This window comes from Adelges cooleyi, unplaced genomic scaffold (assembly GCF_023614345.1).
Source record: "Adelges cooleyi isolate 19-005CV unplaced genomic scaffold, UGA_ACOO_1.1 ACOO_flye_CR_arks_rails_tigmint_CR_PRNA_519, whole genome shotgun sequence".
Taxonomy (NCBI): domain Eukaryota; kingdom Metazoa; phylum Arthropoda; class Insecta; order Hemiptera; family Adelgidae; genus Adelges; species Adelges cooleyi.
This window is the reverse complement of record NW_026096208.1, coordinates 831,418-853,868: the sequence shown is the minus strand read 5'-3', so window position 1 is coordinate 853,868 and position 22,451 is coordinate 831,418. Positions and strand designations below refer to the sequence as shown.

Genomic DNA, 22,451 nt, shown 5'->3' with positions numbered 1-22,451 from the left:
ACTTTGTTGTACTCGAAGCTGCAGGTCATGTGGTGACACCGTGTTTCGTAACAACTTGGCTTCCAATATTATATTCGATATTGTATTTGAACTAATCAGCTGTGATTTTATGCTGATCTCGTTCAGTTCTTCGTCACTCATTAATGAATATCTAACAACAGATAAAACCTGGTTGATGGCATCAGAATCTAAGTAGTCTTGGTTCTCTATGATCCAGTGATAAACCGCACGGAATATTTCTAATTCGGTAGCAAAAAACGAGTCACGAATGAGAATTTCTTGAAGAGCTCCCTAAAAATAAAATTTGTTTCTCAACTTGAGATCTAACACGAGGAATAAAAGTTTTTTTATCCAAATATTATTACGGCTGACAATGTTAAAAAATCTTCAGATTGCAATACATCCAAAGCGTGAGTATCGATAAAGTTGAGCAGATATTCGGGTGATTTTACCACGGAGGTTTCGGGTTGACAAAGTCGTGACATAGCAAACAAAGAACATACATTATGTACATTTATGTTATTGCTTAAATACTGAGACAGTGTGTATTGTAAGTCTGAAAGTTCATACAAATTCGAGAGACTAAATAATTCCACAATAACTTTATCCTGAAAAATATATAATTAAATCATTAATTAATTGTTTTCATATAATTATCTTATTTCAAACTAACTAATTAAACGGTATAGTGTAAATAGCCTTAAAGTACATCGATTATACGTCACCTTTAGATCTCTCAAACTCATCCGACCGGTATACATATACTCAAGAATTATTTTAAATGAGGCCAATGATGCATCACTAATGTTCACTTCAGGCTTACCGGATTCTTGAAAACCTCCGAACAATAACCTTCTAGAAATTATACATGATATTAATGCGAACAATTATTTCAACGATCCCAACGGAAAAAAAACTATATAACCAGTTAAAGATAAAGTGAGTTAAAACCGTTTTCATAGGGGCAGTGTCGAAATATATGTTCCACAATCAGTAAGGCTAAGGCTTTTGTAGTATGACTTCCAGACTATCTTAATTTTGTAATGAATTTTTAAAACCTTTATATAAAGAAATATAATATGATAAATTTTGTCGGAACAAATTAAACGTATTGGCTTGTGACTGCCACTGACCAACAATAATTCGTTTTTATTACGTTTATCGATAAGTACTTTTTTATTAAGAGCAACACTATTAGCACCCTAAAAACTATTAAATATCAATTAATTCTAAGGTGATATGCTTAATATCAAGAACTTTATACGTACCTAAAATATTCACTGCGTGAAGCTAAAACATCACGGTGGACTGGCAATTGTACCTCATCGACAATTAATACAACATCAGAAAATCTGAAATTAACATTATAATTTATTATTATACAGATACGAATTATCGAAAATATAATAATTATTATGATTCACTTTTTATGTAGTTATAAACTGACACACTGATTTGACAGTAGACGACTTTTCTTTAATAATTTACAAAAATAATTCACCTATTAATAATCCTCTACCTGGTATAGAAAGACATTAGTTAAATTTTTTCCCAAATATATTAAAAATAAATTATAGCCTATAATTAAAATTAAAATTGTATACATGTTTAATTATAATTAGAAATATTTGAAATAGTAAATTATTTATGTTAATGAAAAGAATTGACATAATAATAATGTTATTGGTGCAAAGACCTAACGTAACGGACATACCTGTTGTCTAGATACAGATCGCTAAAGTCTTTGGTCAATAACTGACTGTGATCGATTGGTTCTTTGCTGTGCTGTTTGGCTGTAGAACGAGATGGTGAACACTCAACAGGCTCGTAACACGCTAAAAGAAATTAAAAAAAAAAATGATTTTGCTGTAGAATAAGTATAATTTATACAGGATGGACTACAAAGATTTGAAAAATTAAATAACTTTTGTTCTAGTGAATATTTTTGAGATTTTTTTTTTTAATTATTTGAACTCATTAGCGCTATAAGCATCACGGTTTTTATTGTACCTACCTGTTTTAATTGTTTTATTTATTTTATTACATTTTTTAAATTTTTTTTCAGGGTAGCCATTTTATTCAAAATAATTTTTAAAAAATAATTGGTGAAAAAATGTCTATTTTTATTCATCCGTTCAAAGGTTATATTCATTTGAAAGTGAGGATGACTGATGACGGGAAGTGGAGTGCGGTAGGTAACGCGCGTAAATAAAAATAACTCTACGCGGTTTACACTACTAACTTATTAAAAAAAAAAATCTCAAAAATATTCACTTACATTTAGTGATTACTGCGATCAATTTATAAAGAAACAAAATTATTAATGTTTTTTAAAAATATATTATGTACCTGGAGTTGTCCATAAAATAATAACGACTGAAAAACAAATCATCTTCTTATTAAATCATATGAGAATATAATACCAAATGTTGAACACTATATGGTAATGAGTGTTTGAAAGCCCATTGAAAAATTTACTTATATCACAGTAGCGTAACATATTTTTTTAACTTACATACTAACGTTGATAAACGAAAAACTGTGTATACGATTTGTGTTCGTTTTTTTGTGTAGGTACATAAAGTAACTATTACTGTATTTTAACTGATGTTTGACTAATGCCCAGAAAGTTTGAAACCGACATTAGTCTAATATACAGGGTGATTTTTTTATCGTGGGCCAGTCAAGATCTCACTGTAAAGAAAGGTGCAGTATATTATTATTTTTATCTACGCACACTTCCCCTCCCGTCCTATCTTTTTTACTATTATAACTTTAAATTATTAATATCAAATTTAAGAAAAAAAAGCCATTAAAAAAAGTTATTTAATTTGTCAAATATTTGTGGGAAACCCTGTATATTCAATGAGTACATTTATATGTTCGAAACCATACACTTCAACATAATTCATAATGCCGCCAAATGCGTCTTGTTGGCGTGCGGTGTATAGCTAAATGCTGCAAATATTTACCTGTATTTGAAAACAAAAAGCTGTATTGATCGGCTTTTCTGTAGGCATCATGAATATATAGATTTAACACTTGCTCTTTTCAAAACTTTGAATAAAAAAACGGAAAACTTAATTTTTAAAAATTATCGCAGTTCATTTGAAATAACATAGACTTTTTTTGTGTTTGGAAAAGTTTGCGGTCAGTTCACTACCAGTGTGATTGAATGTGATTTATAAATTAATGTAGATACAATTTTAAACTTGATATAATGTATAAGATGTTTATCAGATCTCAATTCTAGCATTACACAATATATGGCGATACATTGATATACTATTTGATTCCACTTACAATATTAGATTAGAATATATTAGATATTTAATATATTATATCCATTATATTATTTGCCAATTGTGTTCATTTTTGTTTTATATTCGAAGAGCCCAACGGTCTTTAAGGGAATTTCTGAATATTTATTACGCGATGTAAAGCGGTAAAACCAATTAAGAAGGGCAGAAATTAATATCTAAAATATTATTCAATTGTTGGGTACTATTTATTTACCATTCAGTGTACAGAATGGTAAATAAATTCAATATCATACTGAAATTTTTTCATAAACGAAAATTTATTTAATTTTTAATATATTTGTAGGTCGCCCTTAATGATGTAAACATTTCAAAATAAAGAGTAATAAGTGTTATGTTTAAATCGCAAATTATTTATGTACCTAACTTTAAACTTGTTTCACAAGCTGCACCCCTTCACTCAATTTATTATACATGATAAGAATTGTCTGAATTAGGATACATACATTTAGCTCTATTTTTATATCGAACCAAAAAATGGAAAATTAATTTATAAATATTAAATAAATATGTGCATTGCCTGAAACACACACATTTTCTTTCAAAATAATTACAACTTTGTTTTTATAACGTGCCTGCTTACCTAATTGGTTAAAATAGGCCGGCAGTCCCCATAGTAGGGTTTAAGCATTTGATGCTATGATTCATTTGGTGTACCTTCAATTACAGTTGCATCCATAGATTGTATAGCAACATTGTACTTGGGAGCTAAAAAATTGAAATGAGCCAACTAGATAAATATGTATATGTTTTTATGTAATTAAAATACCGGGGTTTTTTTTTTTTACCGATAGTTTTAGGATAGTTCTTATAATTGGAATTTCTTATTAACAGTATTTTTTGTACCAACTATTCGAATAAACCACACTATTTGTATAGGAATCCACAAATATTGAGCAGAACTACAAATATATTCTGAATAATCTACAACACGCACCCAGTGGTGGCCATCAATTGAAACATCGATGTAATAACTATAATTCCTAATAAGTCAAATAAATCGAATGAACAGTTGTGTATTTTTTTTATAACTTATAAAATAAAAATAAATATAAGTGTTCTGTAAAGAATTAACAATTAAAAATTACTTATTTTTTACTAATAATTATTTAATTTTAAATCAAAATTATTTCATCATAAATAAAATAAAATAATTTAGAATAAAAACTAGCGAAATCTAATTTAAAATAATTATATTGAACATACCCTAAATCTTTATCCCCGAAAATAATTTTCATATTGTTTATTATTGTTAACTGACCCAAATTTATCATAGCACCACCGTCAATTTCATTGATATCCAGTACACCTCGAGAACCACGAATAAGATTCACATCTAAAAATTAAATTAATCAAAGCCAGAATAATCCACTGGCTTTTCTCCCGAATAGTTTTATTTTTATTTGTTAAATACTTTATTTATTTATAAAATAACATGATTATTAGTGAAATTAATGTTTAACTATTTATTTTCTCCACAAAAACAATTCAGTTTCAATTTTTTAGCCATAAAAAAACGATTTAAATGATTTATTTAATTTTTTAGGGATTACAGTTATTACATTGATGTTTCAAAGGATGAACACAATTGGGCGCGGGTAGTTGATTATTCAGGTTATATTTGTCGTTCAGTTCAACGTTTGTGGATTCCTCCACAGATAGTGTGGTTTATGCGTATAGTCGGCACAAGAAATACCGTTAATAAGACTGTCCAATTATTAGAAGTCTCGTACAATACTGATAGTTGGCCCTTGGTAAAAATCGAAAACGGTTTAGTTGGTTAGATCACCCCTCCTCATTCCAGAAAAATCATAAAAATATAATACATATATTTTATCTAGTTGACTTATTTTTATTTTTTAGCTCCCAAGTACAATGTTGCTAGAAAATCTATGGATGCAATTGTACTTGAAGGTAAAAAACAATATACAGAATATACGCTATTAAATCCCTACGACGATGACTCTAGGGATCTTGATCTTACGACGCATGATCTGGGATCGGGTTGTATTCTGGTTCAACTTGCACAACCCTATATACTAAGTTCAATGAGGTAATGATCTAAAGAACTTGCTATTTTTTAAATTACTATTTTGTTCTGTATCTTCATGTTAGTTAAACAAAATTGTGGTTTTTGCTAAGTCATTCGTTATCAATTAAATGAATGTTATTGTGTTTTATTCAGCAACATTTGTTCAAATGTTAGATTTTATATTGATAGAATTATTGATATTATGATCATAATTGACAGATTGCTGCTTGCGAACTACCGTTGGAGGGAACCATTCTACGGTTACACCGTAGAAACTTCTCTCAATAACCAGGATTGCGTAATAGTCATAAACAACTCTAAGGAGCAGACATATGATTGGCAGGTATTACAATTCAAACCCATGCCGGTTGTGTTCTTTCGTATCACTGGCGTTTACGTTTCAGATGGCACTGTGAGTAAAATTAAGCTAAAAGATTTTTTTCATCTATTAATAACTCTTCTATACTGTAGGAATTTCGTTGTATAGATTTTGAGGCTCCCGCTCAAGTACGATTACATTTAACCTACTATGATGACGGTCATGATGTAACACATTATAGGGTAAGTACATCAAAGTCAATGCATTCTATTGTTGGTTTATTGTACCAATTTTGTTTTTTACTATCTTAAAGACGCAAATTGAACGAAAATATCTGTTTTCAGGAAAACAACGAAACAGATATTACAATGACAGAAACATCGGCCCAAGATCCAGTCGGTTAAACCATATGCCGAATAAACGTTTAATAATAAACGTTTCATTTTCTGTTTTATTTAACTTTATTAGATGAATGTAATCAAATAATAGGATTTTCGCATTGTGTACAATTATTTGTAACTTTAAAAAACTATTCGTACTTTAATATATTATGACATTATGATAAAAAAATAGTTACATTTTACTTGAAGCCAAATGGCTAAAATAATAAACATTCCGTTCCTTACGCTTACTTTAAAATAAATAATACTATCCACCTGATATACACCACATATTTCATTCTCTATCCGTTATGTAAACAGTGCTGGCCCTCAATTTTATGAATTTTTATATATTTCTTTTTGGGTTTTGTTATTTGCTAAAATCCAGCAAAGCTTGACAATTACAAAACAAGAAAATCAAAATGAACAGATTAAAAGATTTTTACTATTAATGATTTAATGGTAGCATTACAAATAAATGGAAATGTTTTTATTTCAAAGGAATACAAATAGTATAACAATAAACAATATAATAAAATAGATGTTCTGTCAATCTTGGTAAGTGCATATGGAACCAAAAATATGCTTATATTTCGAATTTAGTTTAACCACTAGAGCTTGAAGCATCTGATACAAAAACATCAGTTTCTCTGCTACCATCTTCAAGGTATCTGTTGGAATCTATTGTTATTAGAACAGGAGCCTCCAAATATACACAACGGAATTCCTACAGCATAAAAGAGTCATTAAAAGTTTAAAAAAAAAAAAATGTTAGCTTAATTTAACTAACATCACCATCTGAACTGTGAACGCCAATAATACGAATAAACACTATCGGCGTAGGATCAAATTCCAACAACTGCCACGATCGTGTCGCCTTGTCAGTTTTATTTGCGACCCTTTTCCAATCTTCATTATTGACCGAAACTTCAACAGTGTACTTGTAGAAAACGTAATTTTTTGCACTGTACTCCCAAAGCAATATCCTGCAAATTATGGCAATAATATCGGTAATACATATAAACCTAAATTCAAACAAATGTTGCTAATATATGATAGTGAACAGTATTCATTATCAGATAACAAATGAATCACAAAGTTGCCAAATATAAATGGTATCCCAGGTAATCTAACGAGTCTATTCTACACGTTTTGAGGAAAATTGTTTTGATATAAAACAAGGGGAATTATTTTTGTAAACCATTACCATAACCATTCAAAAATGACAAGCTCGTTAAATCATTACCTCATTGAACTGAGTATATAAGGTTGTGCAAGTTGAATCCGAATACAACCCGATTCCAGCTTATGCCATGTATAATATTTATGCCTTTTTCTGGGTTTATAGCTGTGCAAAAGCATATTAGTTTCAAAACCATTATTTTCACCTTTGATTACATTTGCACCATTAGTCGTTGAAGTGACGTTGTACTTTGGTGCTAATTGGTTAAACGCAGTCAATTAAACATTTAATATGTTTTATATTTTTTAGAAATCGGGTTTTTTTTTTTAATCTTACCAACTAATCCATTAATGATTTCCACCAAGTGCCGTTTGTTTGTGTTGTAACAGACTTTAAACAATTTGCATGTTTTTTTAACAGTATTTTTGATGTGAACATATACTATACGAATATATAACATCAACCTTGGAAGAATCCACAAACGTTGAATTGAACGGCAAATATAATGTGAATAATCTATAACCTTCAACCAATCGTGCTCACCCATTGAAACTTCTATATAATAACTATAATCCATAAAGTGTCGAATTAATCAAACAAAATGTTGTGTATTTTTTTTTTGTTACTAATAAAATATAAAAAAAAATTATTATTGTGCCAAAAATTATTGTAATAATTAAAAATAAATTATTTATTAACGACAATCATTTCAGTTATTATTAATCCATAAAATATCAATGATAAAAATCGAGTTATTTTCATATTTAGAATATATTTTATTTAAAAACCATTTTAATGAAATATATCCATTTATATGGTAAGCATTGATAAAATATAAACATACCGTACATCTTCATCCGGTAACGTCATTTCAATATAGTTTACGGTTCGAGGGCGCTTTAGCTTGAATATGAAATTGCCGTTTATGATATAAGGTTCTTAAAATTGAAAACATATTAATAATTTGTAGAATACAAAATCATGTGCACAGGAGGCATACTTCGATATCCTCGAAAAGGGAGCTTATTTGGCGGAGCCGTGTTTCTTAATTGCTTCGCAGCCGAAATTGTAACTGAACTAACCAATTGTGAATTCTCAACCTCTAAAAGTTCTTCATCACTTATTAAGGGATATCTGACAACAGATAAAACTTTGTCTATTGCATCAGAATCCAGGCCGACTCTATTCTTTTGGATCCAGCGATAAACCGCACGGAATATTTTTATTTCTTTGATATAAAACGAGTCCCGAACGAGAATGTCTTGGATAGCTCCCTAAGAAGACAATTTTTCGTTCAACTTGTCATCTAACAAGAACAATGTTATTTTTTTATTTAAAAAAAAATCATTACCGCCGACAAAGACAGATAATCATCATTATATAGCAATATATAAATAGGGCGGTCCTCGATAAAGTTCAGTAATTCTTCTACGAATTGTTTGTGTTGATAAAGTCGTGCCACTTCAAACAACGGACAAACATTCTCTGTACTAATCTTACTCCGCAAATACTCGGCCAGTGAAAATTGTAATTCTGGTAAACGAAAGAAATCCGAGGTTCTATACAATTCCATAATAACTTCAGGCTAAAATTTAAAAGAACATCACGGTTTCTGGTAAAACTGTTTGAATAGCGATAAGGTAAATCGATTATAGTTTACCTCAAGAACATTTAAATTCATCTGACCGGTGTAAATATACTCCAGAAGTATTTTAAAAGAGGTTAGTGGTATTCCACTAATATTCACCTCAGACTGACCGGATTCATTAAAAGGTCCATACAATAAGTTGCTGAAAATTATACACGATATAAGCAGTATTCTTACGGTTATTGTTACTAATATCATTATAAAAACCAGCTACTATCAATTAATACTAAATTACTATGCTTAATGACAAAACTTAAATACCTAAAATATTCACTGCTTGAGGCTAAGACAACACGATGGGCGGGCACTCGTTCATTGTCGACAACTAAGACAACATCAGAAAATCTGAATGAACATCATAATTTACTATTATACATAGACTTATAATCAAATCATATTATTATATTTAACTTTGAATGAAGATAAATATAGATCTACTGATAACTATAATTAATGCCTTACGATATTTTTTTAGTAAATACATTATACTAGTTAGGCATTTTTATTGTTAACTATTAATACTTATCACGAATAATTCACTTATCAATAATATAATGTCTGTGGTAGGAAGGCACTAGCTCATACATTTTCCAAATTTAGAGAAAACAGTTTAAAACTTTTAATTGATATTGGAATTTTGTAACTGTTTTTTTTAATCTATTTAATAAATACCTTATAATACCAGAAAATTAATCCAATAATAAAAATACAATTCTAGCTACATACTTTTCAATTAGGCAAAGGGTGCTAATGTTCTTCATCAAGAATTGAGAGTGATTAATTTGCTTTATACGGCGCTCTTCTTTTGTAGAAGAAGTGGACACCTCTTCTGTCCCGTAAGATGATGATGATGATGATGTACACTCGACAGGATAATAGCATGCTACAAAGTGTTTATAAATAAACTGAATTTGCGGTAAAGTAAGCATGAATAATTATTTATTCACGATACGATTCACGGTAACATCAAGCTTTACAAATTTTTCATATTATACACTTCAGGTTTTTAAATAAAACAATTACAAAAGTGTTATTGGACGCAAACAATACGTTTTAATAATTATAAAACTGTTAACGTCAAATAATAATAGATGCAAAGCTTTAGTTTGCTCTTAAAACAATTACAAACTTAAATCAACACTTGTGTTGGTTTGTTCAAATAAATAACATCTTACCTACGTAAATACCAGACAACAATTTAAGACCTTGAAATACATATATATTTTGGCTGAACGCAAAAATTATACTAATATTATGACAAATTAACTGTGAACCACTATTCATGTAGGGTGTTAATGAATGTTAAAGGTTTTTTTGTGTTCTAGTTTTAACTTAGTAGTGATACTAGCGTTGTCTAAAAAATGTTTAATAATCATGAAGGTGTTATACATCTTGAGTAATAATAACGCTTAGAGATTGCTGCGATCAAATTATAAAGAAACAAATTTATTTATGTATCAATTAAATAAATTACTTACCTGATGTTGACAAAAAAACAGTAAATATTAAAAAAGAAATCATTATTGTATTAAGTTATGTGTAGTATAATATCAAATATTGTATACTTTATGAAAAATTAAAAAAAAACTTTGTCTTTAGAGGTTGAAAACAAATTGAAATATAAAATTTTATAATATACTTTATTTTAGTAGCGTACTATATGTTTTCATACATACAGACTAACGTTGATAACCGAAAAACTGTATATACAATTTATGTGCGTTTTTTTGTGTACGTACATAAATATGTTTTTGTTGTATATTGAGTATTGTTTAAAATTGCCCAAAAGGTTTGACAATTTTGTCAGCATTGTACATCTCGTCCATATTTATTTTTTTTTAACATAATGTAATATGATTTTGTACTATAAATTACAAGTCACGCTGATTAAATAGTCGCTAATTTTTCCAGCTAAGCAAAAGTCTAGAATTCTTCGGAACCGAACTTTTTTAAATTTCCATTTCCATTTTGAGTTTGAGTTTATTAAAGATTTTTTTAGAAGAGTAAAATAATATTAAAAAATCAGATTTATACCTGTTTTTATGTAAGGGCTGGAGGTAAACATTTTCAACGTATTGAAAAAATAGTAGACCTATTTCAACTTCGATGGATTTTAATTAAAACATTTTTGTAATAAACAAAATTGTAATTACCGATTAAATAATAATATACAAACCCATTTTCATTCGTCCAATTATTTACAACTACAATTTAATGCAAGCAATATCCTTATAAAATAAATTGAACCTTTTTCGAGACCGTTTACCAAAAAAACAAATGAAGATGGATGCTTTTCTACATTCACTCGGTATTTTATATTCATTGGCAGTGAGATAAATATTAGATTCTTGTATTTAGTTTTCCAATTTATAGAAAAATTACCTTTCTAAGAAAGAGGTGATAAATTGCCCGTTAATCATATATAACACTGTTGTTAATTCAACAACAGACATAAAACGAGCAAACACAGACTTCGATAACACCTGACACTATGATGAGTTATTTCATTTCTAATTTTACCAAACACTAAAAGTTTTTACCGAAAATCATCTATTCATTAATAATTATATAAATATACATATTATTTATTTATTTCTCACCATTCCTTACTCTTACTTCACCTACTTACTTACCCCCTTACTTACTCGTTTACCTTATTAAGTAATAATTAATGAAAAAATTCCTAAAACAATGCAAAGCTTAACAAGCACAAAATAAGTATAAGCAAAATTAACAGATTAAAATACACAATGCGAAAAAAATGTTTTTTCAAACACAAATAAAACGAAATGTATTTATTTCAAAGGAATATTAATAATAAAACAATTAAAAATGCAATAAAACAGGTTTTAGATATATATGTCAGTCTTGGTAAGTGCAAATGAAATCAAAAATTTGTTTCCACTACGAATTTGGTTATTGACTGGAGCTTTAACTTGATTCATCTGACATCGAAACATTTGTGTCGTCGCTGTCATCATAGTCATCGTCGAAATCTAACTTTACTTGAGCGGGGGCCTCCAAATATACACAACGAAACTCCTACAGCATTAAAGATTTATTAATAGTTAAATAAAACGCTTATAGATTAAATTTAACTAACATCGCCATCCGAACTGTAAACGCCAGTAATTCGAATAAACACTATTGGCGTAGGATCAAAGTTCAACAATTGCCACGATCGTGTCGCTTTATTAGTTTTATTTGCGACCATTTTCCATTCTTTTTTATTTACCGAAACTTCAATAGTGTACTTATAGAATACGTACTCGTCTGCATCGAGTTCCCAAAGCAATATCCTGCAAATTATGACAATAATATCATTAGTACAGTTTACATCTTAATATATGATCCGTATAAACCTCAATTTAAACAATGTTACTGGTATGCGAAGGAATAGCATTCATTTAGTCGTTAACAAATGAGTCAGTGGACACTAAAGTGGCTGAATGCAGCTAAACGCATACAATAGTGGCCAGATATAAACGGTATCTTAGGTAATCTAACAAGAACAAGACGAAGAAGAACAAGAACTTAAGCATTAAAACTAGGAAGAGCTGCATATGGATTTTTTTGTTATATGGATGCGAAACGTGGACCATTAAGAAGTATGAATAGAACAATTGGAAACGATGGAGATGTGAATTTGGAAAAGAACATCATGGACGAGCTGGGCGGAGAGGAAAAAGAACGACACGTTGCAAGAAATAGGCGGAGAAAGAAACATCATTACTCCTATTATATGAAGAAAAATATAGCTCAACGGACATCTGATAAGACACCATTATTTTGTCACAAACATGTTGGTGGGGAAGATTATGGGTAAACGACCAAGAGAAAGACCCAGACAATCATACTTCAACGACTTCATACAACGAATGGATTTTTATTCATACCTGAAGAATACAGCACGTGATAGAGAAGTTTGGTTACAACGACAAGGCATTGCCTTTAGAAAATGATAATGATGAGTTAATCTAAAGGACCCTACAAGTATTGAGGAAAATTTGTATGGGATAAAACAATTATTGGAAGTTTCGCAAACCATTACCTCATTGAACTAAGCATATAAGGTTGTGGTAGCTGAACCAATATACAACCCGATCCCAGCTGATGTTCTGTATATTTGTCATACATATCGTATTTAACAAAGTAGTCCAATAGCGTATTATTTTCAAAACGACTTTCACCTTTGAGGATAATTGCATTCTTAGACGACAAAACAACATTGTATTTTGGAGCTAAATGATTAAAAACGGTCAATCAGAAAAACGTTTAATATGTTATATATTATTAAGAAAACGTAGCTTTTTTTTGGCGTGTTCTCACCAAATAATCCATCTTCGATTTCCACCAATTGTGGTCTGTTTGTTTTGTACGAGATTTCAACAAATTTGCATGGTTTATTAACAGTAATTTTGGTTCGAACATATACTATACGAATAAACCACGCTGCAATTGGATAAACCCACAAACGTTGAACTGAACGGCAAATAAAATCTGAATAATCTATAACCTTCACCCAATTGTTCTCGTCCATTGAAACTTCTATGTAATAACTGTAATCCATAAAGTATCAAATTAATGGAACCAACTGCTGTGCATTTATATTTGGTTATAATATAATAAAATTTAAAAAAAATATATATTGTCGGTCAAAAAATTGCACTAAAAATAATTAATTTGTGATAAAAACAAACGAATGATATTCGATTCAAAATAATATTTGTTTGAAATATATCCATTTTTGTTTAAAAGAATTGATCATTTGAAAACGTACGCTAAATCTTCATTAGGTAATATTATTTTGATATAGTTTATGGTTGATGGATATTTCAACCTTATCATAGTACCGCCGTTGTTGCTATATGTAATCGAAGAACCCTTAGTCAGATGAGCAAGATTTAAATTGAGCTCTAAAAATTAAAATAATTAAAACATTAAAATTTAATAATCATATTAATTTCAACAAAATGATCCGTACAGCAGGCATACTTCGCTGTGCTCGAAACCCAATCTTATGTGGTGGCCCGGTGTTTCTTAATAGTTTGGCACCCGAAATTGTATCCAAACTAATCAGTCGTGATTCCCAAACCTTAGTCAGTTTTTCATCACTCATCAACGGACATCGGACAGCAGATAAAACTTTTGTTTTTGCATCACCATCCAGGTGTTTTCCATTCTTTCGGATCCAGCGATTAACCGCACGGAATATAACGAATTCTTTAGCATAAAACGAGTCACGCATGAGAATTTCTTGAAGGACTTCCTGAAAATAATGTTTATTTCTCATCTTGTCAGCTAACACTAGCAATATTATTTAAAACAAAATTAATACCGGTGACAAAGACAGAAATTCTTTAGATTGCAATACATCCATAGCGTTGGTTTCAATAAATTCGAGTAAGTCACCTATGAGTTTTTTTTGTTGATGAAGTCGTGCCACAGTAAACAACGAACATACATTGTGTATACTAATGGTACTCCGCAAATACTCGGACAGTGAATATTGTAACTTTTGAAAACCGTAGTAATCCGAAATTCTAAATAATTCCACAATAACTCCATACTATAAAATAAAAATTACATATGAGTTTTATTGTTTTTTGATAAAAACATTTTTGTCAACTAAACACATAAACACATCATTTAAAAAAAAAATAGTGTTTTTTAAATCAAGTATACTTTACCTCTAGATCACTTAAATTCATCTGACCAGTATAAATATACTTTAGAAGTATTGTAAATGAGGTTACTGATCCTTCCTTAATTGGCACCTCAGACTGTTTCGATTCTGCATAATTTCCATAAAATAAGTTGCTAAAAATCATACACGGTATTAGATGAAACCACATATGATGTGTGCCACAATCTGTATGGCCCATTGTATTGTGAGTATAACTTAATAGACTACACACTGAAATGTTATCTGTCTTATACTAAAACTGATCTGACTCGGTAAGTTAGATAATATTTGAATATTATCTACATATATTACTACATACGTTTAAAATAGATACATTAAAATAAGTCTAAATACCTTCTATAACACACTTTTGACAAATTACAAGTATATATCTTCAAATGAGACATTCAGGATGCTCTATGGGTATAATAAATGGTATTCATTTTTTTTCTAATGTAAAAAGTATTTATAATAGAACTGGTATCTCATTATAAAATTATCTAACGAATAAAATTATTTCAGATTTGAAATCAGGAGAAAAAATCGTATTGAATTGAGATGTAATATGATTCTGTTGGTGTCACTGAGTGGCCGGCATTTGACCAAAACCAACATATGACATGTGACACATCATTTTAGGTTAGAATTTTATTCTTATTTCATTGGTGTCCTTAGAATTATTTTATATTTAATGATGTGTCGCATGTCAAATGTTGGTTTTAGTCACATACTGGCCACAGTGTGGCCACTCGGTGGCCAGAGACCAAAAAATCATGTTTCATATCAATTCAATACGATTTTTTCTATTTTTCAAGTTCTATTTTAAATAATTTTTAAATTAAAAAAAATAAATACCATTTATTGTACCCGTAGAGCAACCTGAATGCCTCATTTGAAGCTTGGTAAAACTTTACATTACATCATGTATATTAAAAAAAAATGAAGGGTAATAACTGTTCAAAATATTTTCATAAAAAGTTTTTATTTTAGTCAATATCTGTACATTAGCATACTATTTAAGTTCTTAAATTAAATGATTTTAAAACTACAACTTTTGACGGTATATATTAAATGGTTTGTGTTATAACCGCATTCTGATAAACAATAGTTAGTAGTTATTAATTATTACAGTTATAGATAAGATACTGTATTCTTTATTTTTGTCTTACACTCCCAACTACATGGGATCGACCACCTTAGTCCTACAACCCCATGCAGGTCAAGCTTCTAAATCTCGTTCAATCATCCCAGCTATCTTTTATATCTCTGTCCATTCTGTCTATCGTTACAGTTATCGTTAAAAACGTATTTAATAATAGCAATTTTTATCATTACTGCACAACGAATTAACGTCAATTAATACTAAGGTGGTATGCTTGATGAAAAAAATTATATACCTAAAATATTTACTGCGTGAGGCTAAAACATCACGATTGGCGTGCAACCGATTTTCACCGACAACTAAAACAACATCAGAATACCTAAAATAAACATCAAAGTTTACTATTATACAATTACGGTTTATCAAAAATTATTATGTTTCACTTTTTCAAAGTATTAAAAAACAACATGCTCATCAAGGTAAATGGCTAACGACTTTTACTTAATAATGTGTTATATTATATTATTTAGGTATTTTTCTTTGATACAACCATGTACAAGTGAATGCCAAACTAAAACAATATATACGACATAGACAATTTCGTTTGCTATGTAAAATAAAAAAATAATAAGTATTACCATCGTATTACATGTATAACACATTATAATGTTAACATATTGGAATACATGTTGGGCTATAGCCTATAGTATTAAAGAACTGTATACAAGATCAACTCGCATGTCTTAAATTATTATCAAAGTTATAATGACCATCATGATGTAGTCATATCTATTACAAAATAGATAAATAATTGTGTTTGCAAACTAAAATATAAATTAACGGTAAATGTAATTTGTTCAGTTTCACCAATTTTATAAGAACATACATTTACCATTTTTATTTAAATCATAAAAATATTTTTAACATTATTCATAATTATTTCAAACTCCATTACTGAAAACAAAAAAGTCAATAAGGGTCAATGCATTAACACATACCTCTCGTTCCGATACAGATTGCTTATATCGTTGACCAAGATATGATTGTGATCAATTTCCTCGTTACTGTGCTTTTCGGGCATAGCCGAAGACAAAGGCGGCATACAATCAACAGGATCAGGACATGCTAAACAAAATTAAAAGAACAGCTGATTATCCGACCAAGTTTATATGAATTATTTATATTTTCTAGTCATGCCCTTTGTACTTCACACTACTGAAAATGTATGCTGTATTGCACAGGAAAAATAATAATTAAATAAAATACACGCATATGTAATGATTTGATAGCAATAAGTCTAATTAGAACTGGTGGAACTAGAGAGTAAATTAAGTAATTGATAGAAGCAACATTTTATAAACTACATAGTTTCTACCATAATCAGTGGTACGGTAAAGAAGAAAATAGAAGAACAAACGACAATCGTATTGAATAGCAACTCCAAAAAAATTGTTAAGGAAAAGAGGAATCATCTTCCAAAAAACTTATGCAAAATTATTAAATTACAAGATGAAAAATTATTATGAAATACAAAACATATTATGTACCTGAAGTAAACGTTAAGACGATAAAGGCTAAAAGATACTTGTACATTTTTGTAATTTAATATGTTGTCAAATTCTTAAACACTTTGAAAAGACTTCTTGTCAAAAGATATTAAGAGCCAATTGAGTGTATGTTTTTTTTTAAATACTGCACCAACATTTTCTATACTTTATATGATATATCATAAAAGAATAATCTAGTTCGCATATGATAAAATATATTAAACAAATATATGAAAACGACGCTAGTCTTAAAGTTTATATTTATTATTTGTTTTTTAAAAACAACTTTTTTGTTTTGAATCATAAGCTGCAGAGCATTCTTCTATATATTAGTAATATATTATTATATGATTATGTACGTACATTAAAAACTGGGCGCAGTTTTAGAGCCAAACGAAATAGGCCACAGAATATTTTTTGTTCTCCAAACCGATTTATGTTTTATACATTATTTAATAACAGTTTATTACGCAAGTAATGTACTAACATGACAAAACTACAAACAAGTATATTATAATCTTTATTAATTGTAAATAAAATTACTAAAAAACCGCGAGTAAACACACAATATTATATCATAAAACTTGTAAGAAACGATATCTATAAATTACAGTGTATCCTAAAACTACAGCTTAACATTGTACTCTAAACATTATCAACCTTTGAAACTATTAAGACAGCACATCTTTATTTATTGGCATATTTATAATACAAAATATATGATAAATATGTTTTATTAAAATATTTTGGAGTTTGTTTCAAAAGTCGGTAGAGTTCTTAAAGTCGTGAAAAATACCAGATAAAATTGAGAATATTTGTTTACAGTGTACAACAAATCCAATTAGTTGACAAAACATAAGTACAACAATTAAATCTACAAAATTACAATTAGGATAACAACAGTTAAGGAGATATTGAGTGCCTTGCTTTAATTGAATAACCCTGCATATCATTATATAGTTCTATATGGTGTATATTATTTTTGGTAGCTTATAAAGATAAGTATCATTTTAACAACGTGTTTTGGCTAAACACAATTAGGTTAGAGATATTTTTAAGAAAATAAAAATTAATTTGTGTTATAGAATCAGTATAATTGACAATTCATTAACGCGGTATTTATTAAATTTTATGTTCTTAAATATTTTCTTTATATATATTACTGTATATATATATATATATATATATACTTTTGTGTACCAATATATTATGTATGTATATTTAAATAATTCTAAAATAATCATTTAATAACTATGCAGTTCAGTTCATTGTATTTTTGAGTATAGTTCAAAGTGACTAGAAAATAATTTTACTATAGTAGCGTAGTGCGTACTATATGTTTTCATACATACAGACTAACGTTGATAAACGAAAATCTGTGTATACAATTTGTGTACGGTTTTTTGTGTACGCACCTAAATATGTTTATGTTGTAAATAGAATATTGTTTAAAATAGCCCAAAAGGTTTGAAAATTTTGTCAGCATTGTACATCTCGTCCATGTTTTTTTTTAAACATAATATAATATGATTTTGTACTATAAATTACAAGTCACACTAATTAATTAGTCGCTAATTTTTCCAACTATTGCAAAAGTCTAGAATTCCTTGGAATCGATATTTGCGGTCTTTTTAAAATTCCATTTCCATTTTGAGTTTAAGTTTATTAAAGATTTGTTTTTGAAGAGTAAAAAAGTTTTAAAAAAACAGATTTATACCTGTTTTTATGTAAGGGGTGGAGGTAAACATTTTCAACGTATTTAAAAAATAGTAAAATATGTACAAATATATGGAAAACAATATTTTGATAATATTAATATTTTTTGAGAAAATGAGTGTCATTAGATGGATTTTCGCTGTATTCCTATAGGATGCTGTATTCATAAAATCAACATGTATCTGAAAAATAGTTTTACGTTCTAGTTAATGATACATGGTAAAACACTACAGCAATGTATTATAAAGAGAAGATCAACCCTAATCGGTTCCACTTTAATATTAAACATTTAAACACTTTAATATCGTTTCAAATATTCTAATATTAAATTATGTCGGAAAGTCAATAGTTTTTCTATTTACTTACCACATTTGGTATAAGAGATTAGGTCCTGTGTGTAAAAAAAATGACATTGTCATCTGCCGGGGGATGAGGAGTAAATATGACCTACTTCAACTTCGATGGATTTTAATTATAATATTTTTTTATTAAACGAAATTATAATAACCGATTAAATAATAATATACAAACCTATTTTCATTCGTCCAATTATTTACAACTACAATTTAATGCAAGCAATATCCTTTTAAATAAATTGAACCTTTTTTGAGACAGTTAACCAAAAAAACAAATGAAGATAGATGCTTTTCTAAATTCACTCATTGTGTTATATTCACTGGCAGTGAGATAAAAATCAAATTCTTGTATTTATTTTTTCCAATTTAGAGAAAAATTACCTTTCTAAGAAAGAGGTGATAAATTGCTCTGGTAATCACATATTAACACTGTTGTTAATTCAATAACGGACATATAACAAGAAGACACGGACTTACACCTGACACTATGATGAGTTATTTCATTTCTAATTTTACCAAACACTAAAAGTGCTAACCGAAAATCATCAATTCATTTATAACTATATAATTATACTTAATATTTATTTATTTCTCACCATTCCTTACTCTTAATTCACCTCGTATTACTCGTTCACTTTATTAAGTAATTACTTTTGAAAAAAAACTCCTAAAACCCAGCAAAGCTTGACAAGTACAAAATAAGTATAAACAAATTTAACAGATTAAAATACACAAAGCGAAAAAAATGTATTTTCAAACACAAGATAAAAGGAAATGAATTTATTTCAAAGGAATACAATTATTATAACAATGACAAATGCAATAAAATAGGTGTTGGATATATATGTCAATCTTGTTAAGTGCAAATGGAATCAAACATTTGCTACCACTACGAATTTGGTTATTGACTGTAGCTATAATCTGATGCACCTGACATCGGATCATCTGTTTCGTCGCTGTCATCGTCGGAATCTAACTTTACTTTAGCGGGAGCCTCTAAATATACACAACGAAACTCCTACAGCATAAAAGAGTTATCAATAGTTAAATAAAACGCTCATAGATTACTTTTAACTAACATCGCCATCTGAACAGTGGACGCCAGTAATTCGGATAAACACTATCGGGGTAGGATCAAAGTTCAACAACTGCATTGATTGTGTCTCCCTTTTAGTTTTATTTGCGATTATTTTCCATTCTTTGTTATTTACCGATACTTCGATAGTGTACTTGAAGAATATTAACTCGTCTGGATCGATTTCCAGCAACATCCTGCAAAATATGGCAGTAATATCGGTAATACACTCTAAAATTTAGATCTAATTCGTAATAACCTAAATTTAAACAAATGTTGCTGATATGAAATTGAATAATTTCAACCATTTAGCCGTCTACGAATGAGTTAAACATTAAAGTGGCTCAATGCAGCTAAACGCATACAATAGTTGCCAGATTTAAATGGTACCTTAGGTAAAAATTACCAAACGGGTTTACACTACAAGTTTAGAGGAAAATTGTTAAGATATAAAATAATGGGAAGTTTCTTAAACCATTACCTCATTGAACTAAGCATATAAGGTTGTGGTAGCTGAACCAATATACAACCCGATCCCAGCTTATGCCAAGTATGCCTGTCATACATATCGCATGTATTTAAGTGGTCCAATAGCGTATAATTGTCAAAACGACTTTCCCCTTTGAGTATAATTGCATTCTTAGACGACGAAACAACATTGCATTTTGGAGCTAAATGATTAAAAACAGTTAATAAGAAAAACATTTAATATTTTTTATATTAATAAGAAAAGGTAGCTTTTATTTTTGGGTGTTCTCACCAACTAGTCCATCTTCGATTTCCACCAAGTGACGTCTGTTTGTTTTGTACGAGATTTCAACAAATTTGCATGGTTTATTAACAGTATTTTTGGTTCGAATATATACTATACGAATATACCATGCTGCAATTGGATAAACCCACAAACGTTGAACTGAACGGCAAATATAATCTGAATAATCTATAACCTTCACCCAATCGTTCTCGCCCATTGAAACATCAATGTAATAACTGTAATCCATAAAGTATTAAATGAATCAAACCAACTGCTGTGCATTTATTTTTGGTTAAAACATATTAAAATTAAAAAAAAATAATTTTGTTGTACAACTATTTGTTGATTCAAAATAATATTTGTTTGAATGATATTCTTTTTTTGTTTGAAAGAATTGGTAATTTTAAAACGTACGCTAAATCTTCATCAGGTAATATTATTTTGATATAGTTTATGGTTGATGGATGACTCAACCTTATCATAGTACCACCGTTATTGTTATATGTAACCGAAGAACCCTCAGCAAGATTTACATTGGGTTCTAAAAAATAAAATAATTAAAACCATTATAATAATAACAACAAAATTATCGGTACAGCAGGCATACTTCGCTGTGCTCGAAACCCAATCTTATGTGGTCGCCCGGTGTTTCTTAATAGTTTGGCACCCGAAATTGTATCCAAACTAATCAGTCGTGATTCCCAAACCGTCGTCAGTTCTTCATCACTCATCAACGGACATCGGACAGCAGATAAAACTTTAGTTTTTGCATCACGATCCAGGTGTTTTCCGTTCTTTTGGATCCAGCGACTAACCGCACTGAATATATCGAATTCTCTGGCATAAAACGTGTCACGAATGAGGATTTCTCGAAGGACTACCTAAAAAAAATGTTTGTTTCTCATCTTGTCAGCTAACACTAGCAATATTATTTAAAACGAAATTATTACGGGCGACAAAGACAGAAATTCTTTAGATTGCAATACATCCATAGCGTTGGTTTCAATAAATTCGAGTAAGTCGCCTGTGAGTTTTTTTTGTTGATGAAGTCGTGCCACAGTAAACAACGAACATACATTGTGTATACTAATGGTACTCCGCAAATACTCGGACAGGGAATATTGTAACTTTTGAAATTCGTAGTAATCCGAAATTCTAAATAATTCCACAATAACTTCATACTAAAAAAAAACCATATATTAGTTTTATCGGTTTTTGATAAAAACATTTTTGTCAACTAAACACATAAACACTCATTAAAAAAAATAGTGTTTATACCGTTCAAATAGCGGTATAGTAAATCACTAATACTTTACCTCTAGATCACTTAAAC

At 29.2% G+C, this 22,451-nt stretch overlaps 2 protein-coding genes across 2 annotated transcripts; both read right to left on the bottom strand.

Annotated features, from left to right (window-relative positions):
* Nucleotides 1-6,655: 6,655 nt before the first annotated feature.
* On the bottom strand, nucleotides 6,656-13,019 carry LOC126842423 (BTB/POZ domain-containing protein 9-like). The gene is made up of 6 exons (XM_050579435.1): nucleotides 12,934-13,019; nucleotides 11,986-12,181; nucleotides 11,819-11,924; nucleotides 7,298-7,490; nucleotides 6,842-7,037; nucleotides 6,656-6,778 (listed from the first exon to the last, which is right to left on the bottom strand). Exons 1-6 carry the CDS (start codon nucleotides 13,017-13,019, stop codon nucleotides 6,656-6,658), a joined length of 900 nt encoding a protein of 299 aa, XP_050435392.1.
* A 7,171-nt stretch (nucleotides 13,020-20,190) lies between these two features.
* On the bottom strand, nucleotides 20,191-22,110 carry LOC126842422 (BTB/POZ domain-containing protein 9-like). The gene is made up of 7 exons (XM_050579434.1): nucleotides 22,069-22,110; nucleotides 21,726-21,999; nucleotides 21,533-21,659; nucleotides 21,125-21,354; nucleotides 20,846-21,035; nucleotides 20,369-20,561; nucleotides 20,191-20,307 (listed from the first exon to the last, which is right to left on the bottom strand). The coding sequence occupies exons 1-7, from the start codon at nucleotides 22,108-22,110 to the stop codon at nucleotides 20,191-20,193; spliced, it is 1,173 nt and encodes a 390-aa protein (XP_050435391.1).
* Between the last annotated feature and the right edge of the window lie 341 nt (nucleotides 22,111-22,451).

Bases quoted from the DNA above. Each gene is read 5' to 3' on its own strand.
- LOC126842422 (XM_050579434.1), bottom strand. From the start codon at position 22,110: ATGGATGTATTGCAATCTAAAGAATTTCTGTCTTTGTCGCCC. The intron at 22,000-22,068 runs GTAATAATTTCG...CATTTTTTTTAG, and splicing joins AATTTCTGTCTTTGTCGCCC to GTAGTCCTTCGAGAAATCCT. The intron at 21,660-21,725 runs GTATGCCTGCTG...TTTATTTTTTAG, and splicing joins TGGGTTTCGAGCACAGCGAA to AACCCAATGTAAATCTTGCT.
- LOC126842423 (XM_050579435.1), bottom strand. From the start codon at position 13,019: ATGTATGACAAATATACAGAACATCAGCTGGGATCGGGTTGTATATTG. The intron at 7,491-11,818 runs GTTAAAGCTCCA...TTAACCAATTAG, and splicing joins TTCGATGTCAGATGAATCAA to CACCAAAGTACAACGTCACT. The intron at 6,779-6,841 runs GTTAGTTAAATT...TTTATGCTGTAG, and splicing joins TTCACAGTTCAGATGGTGAT to GAATTCCGTTGTGTATATTT.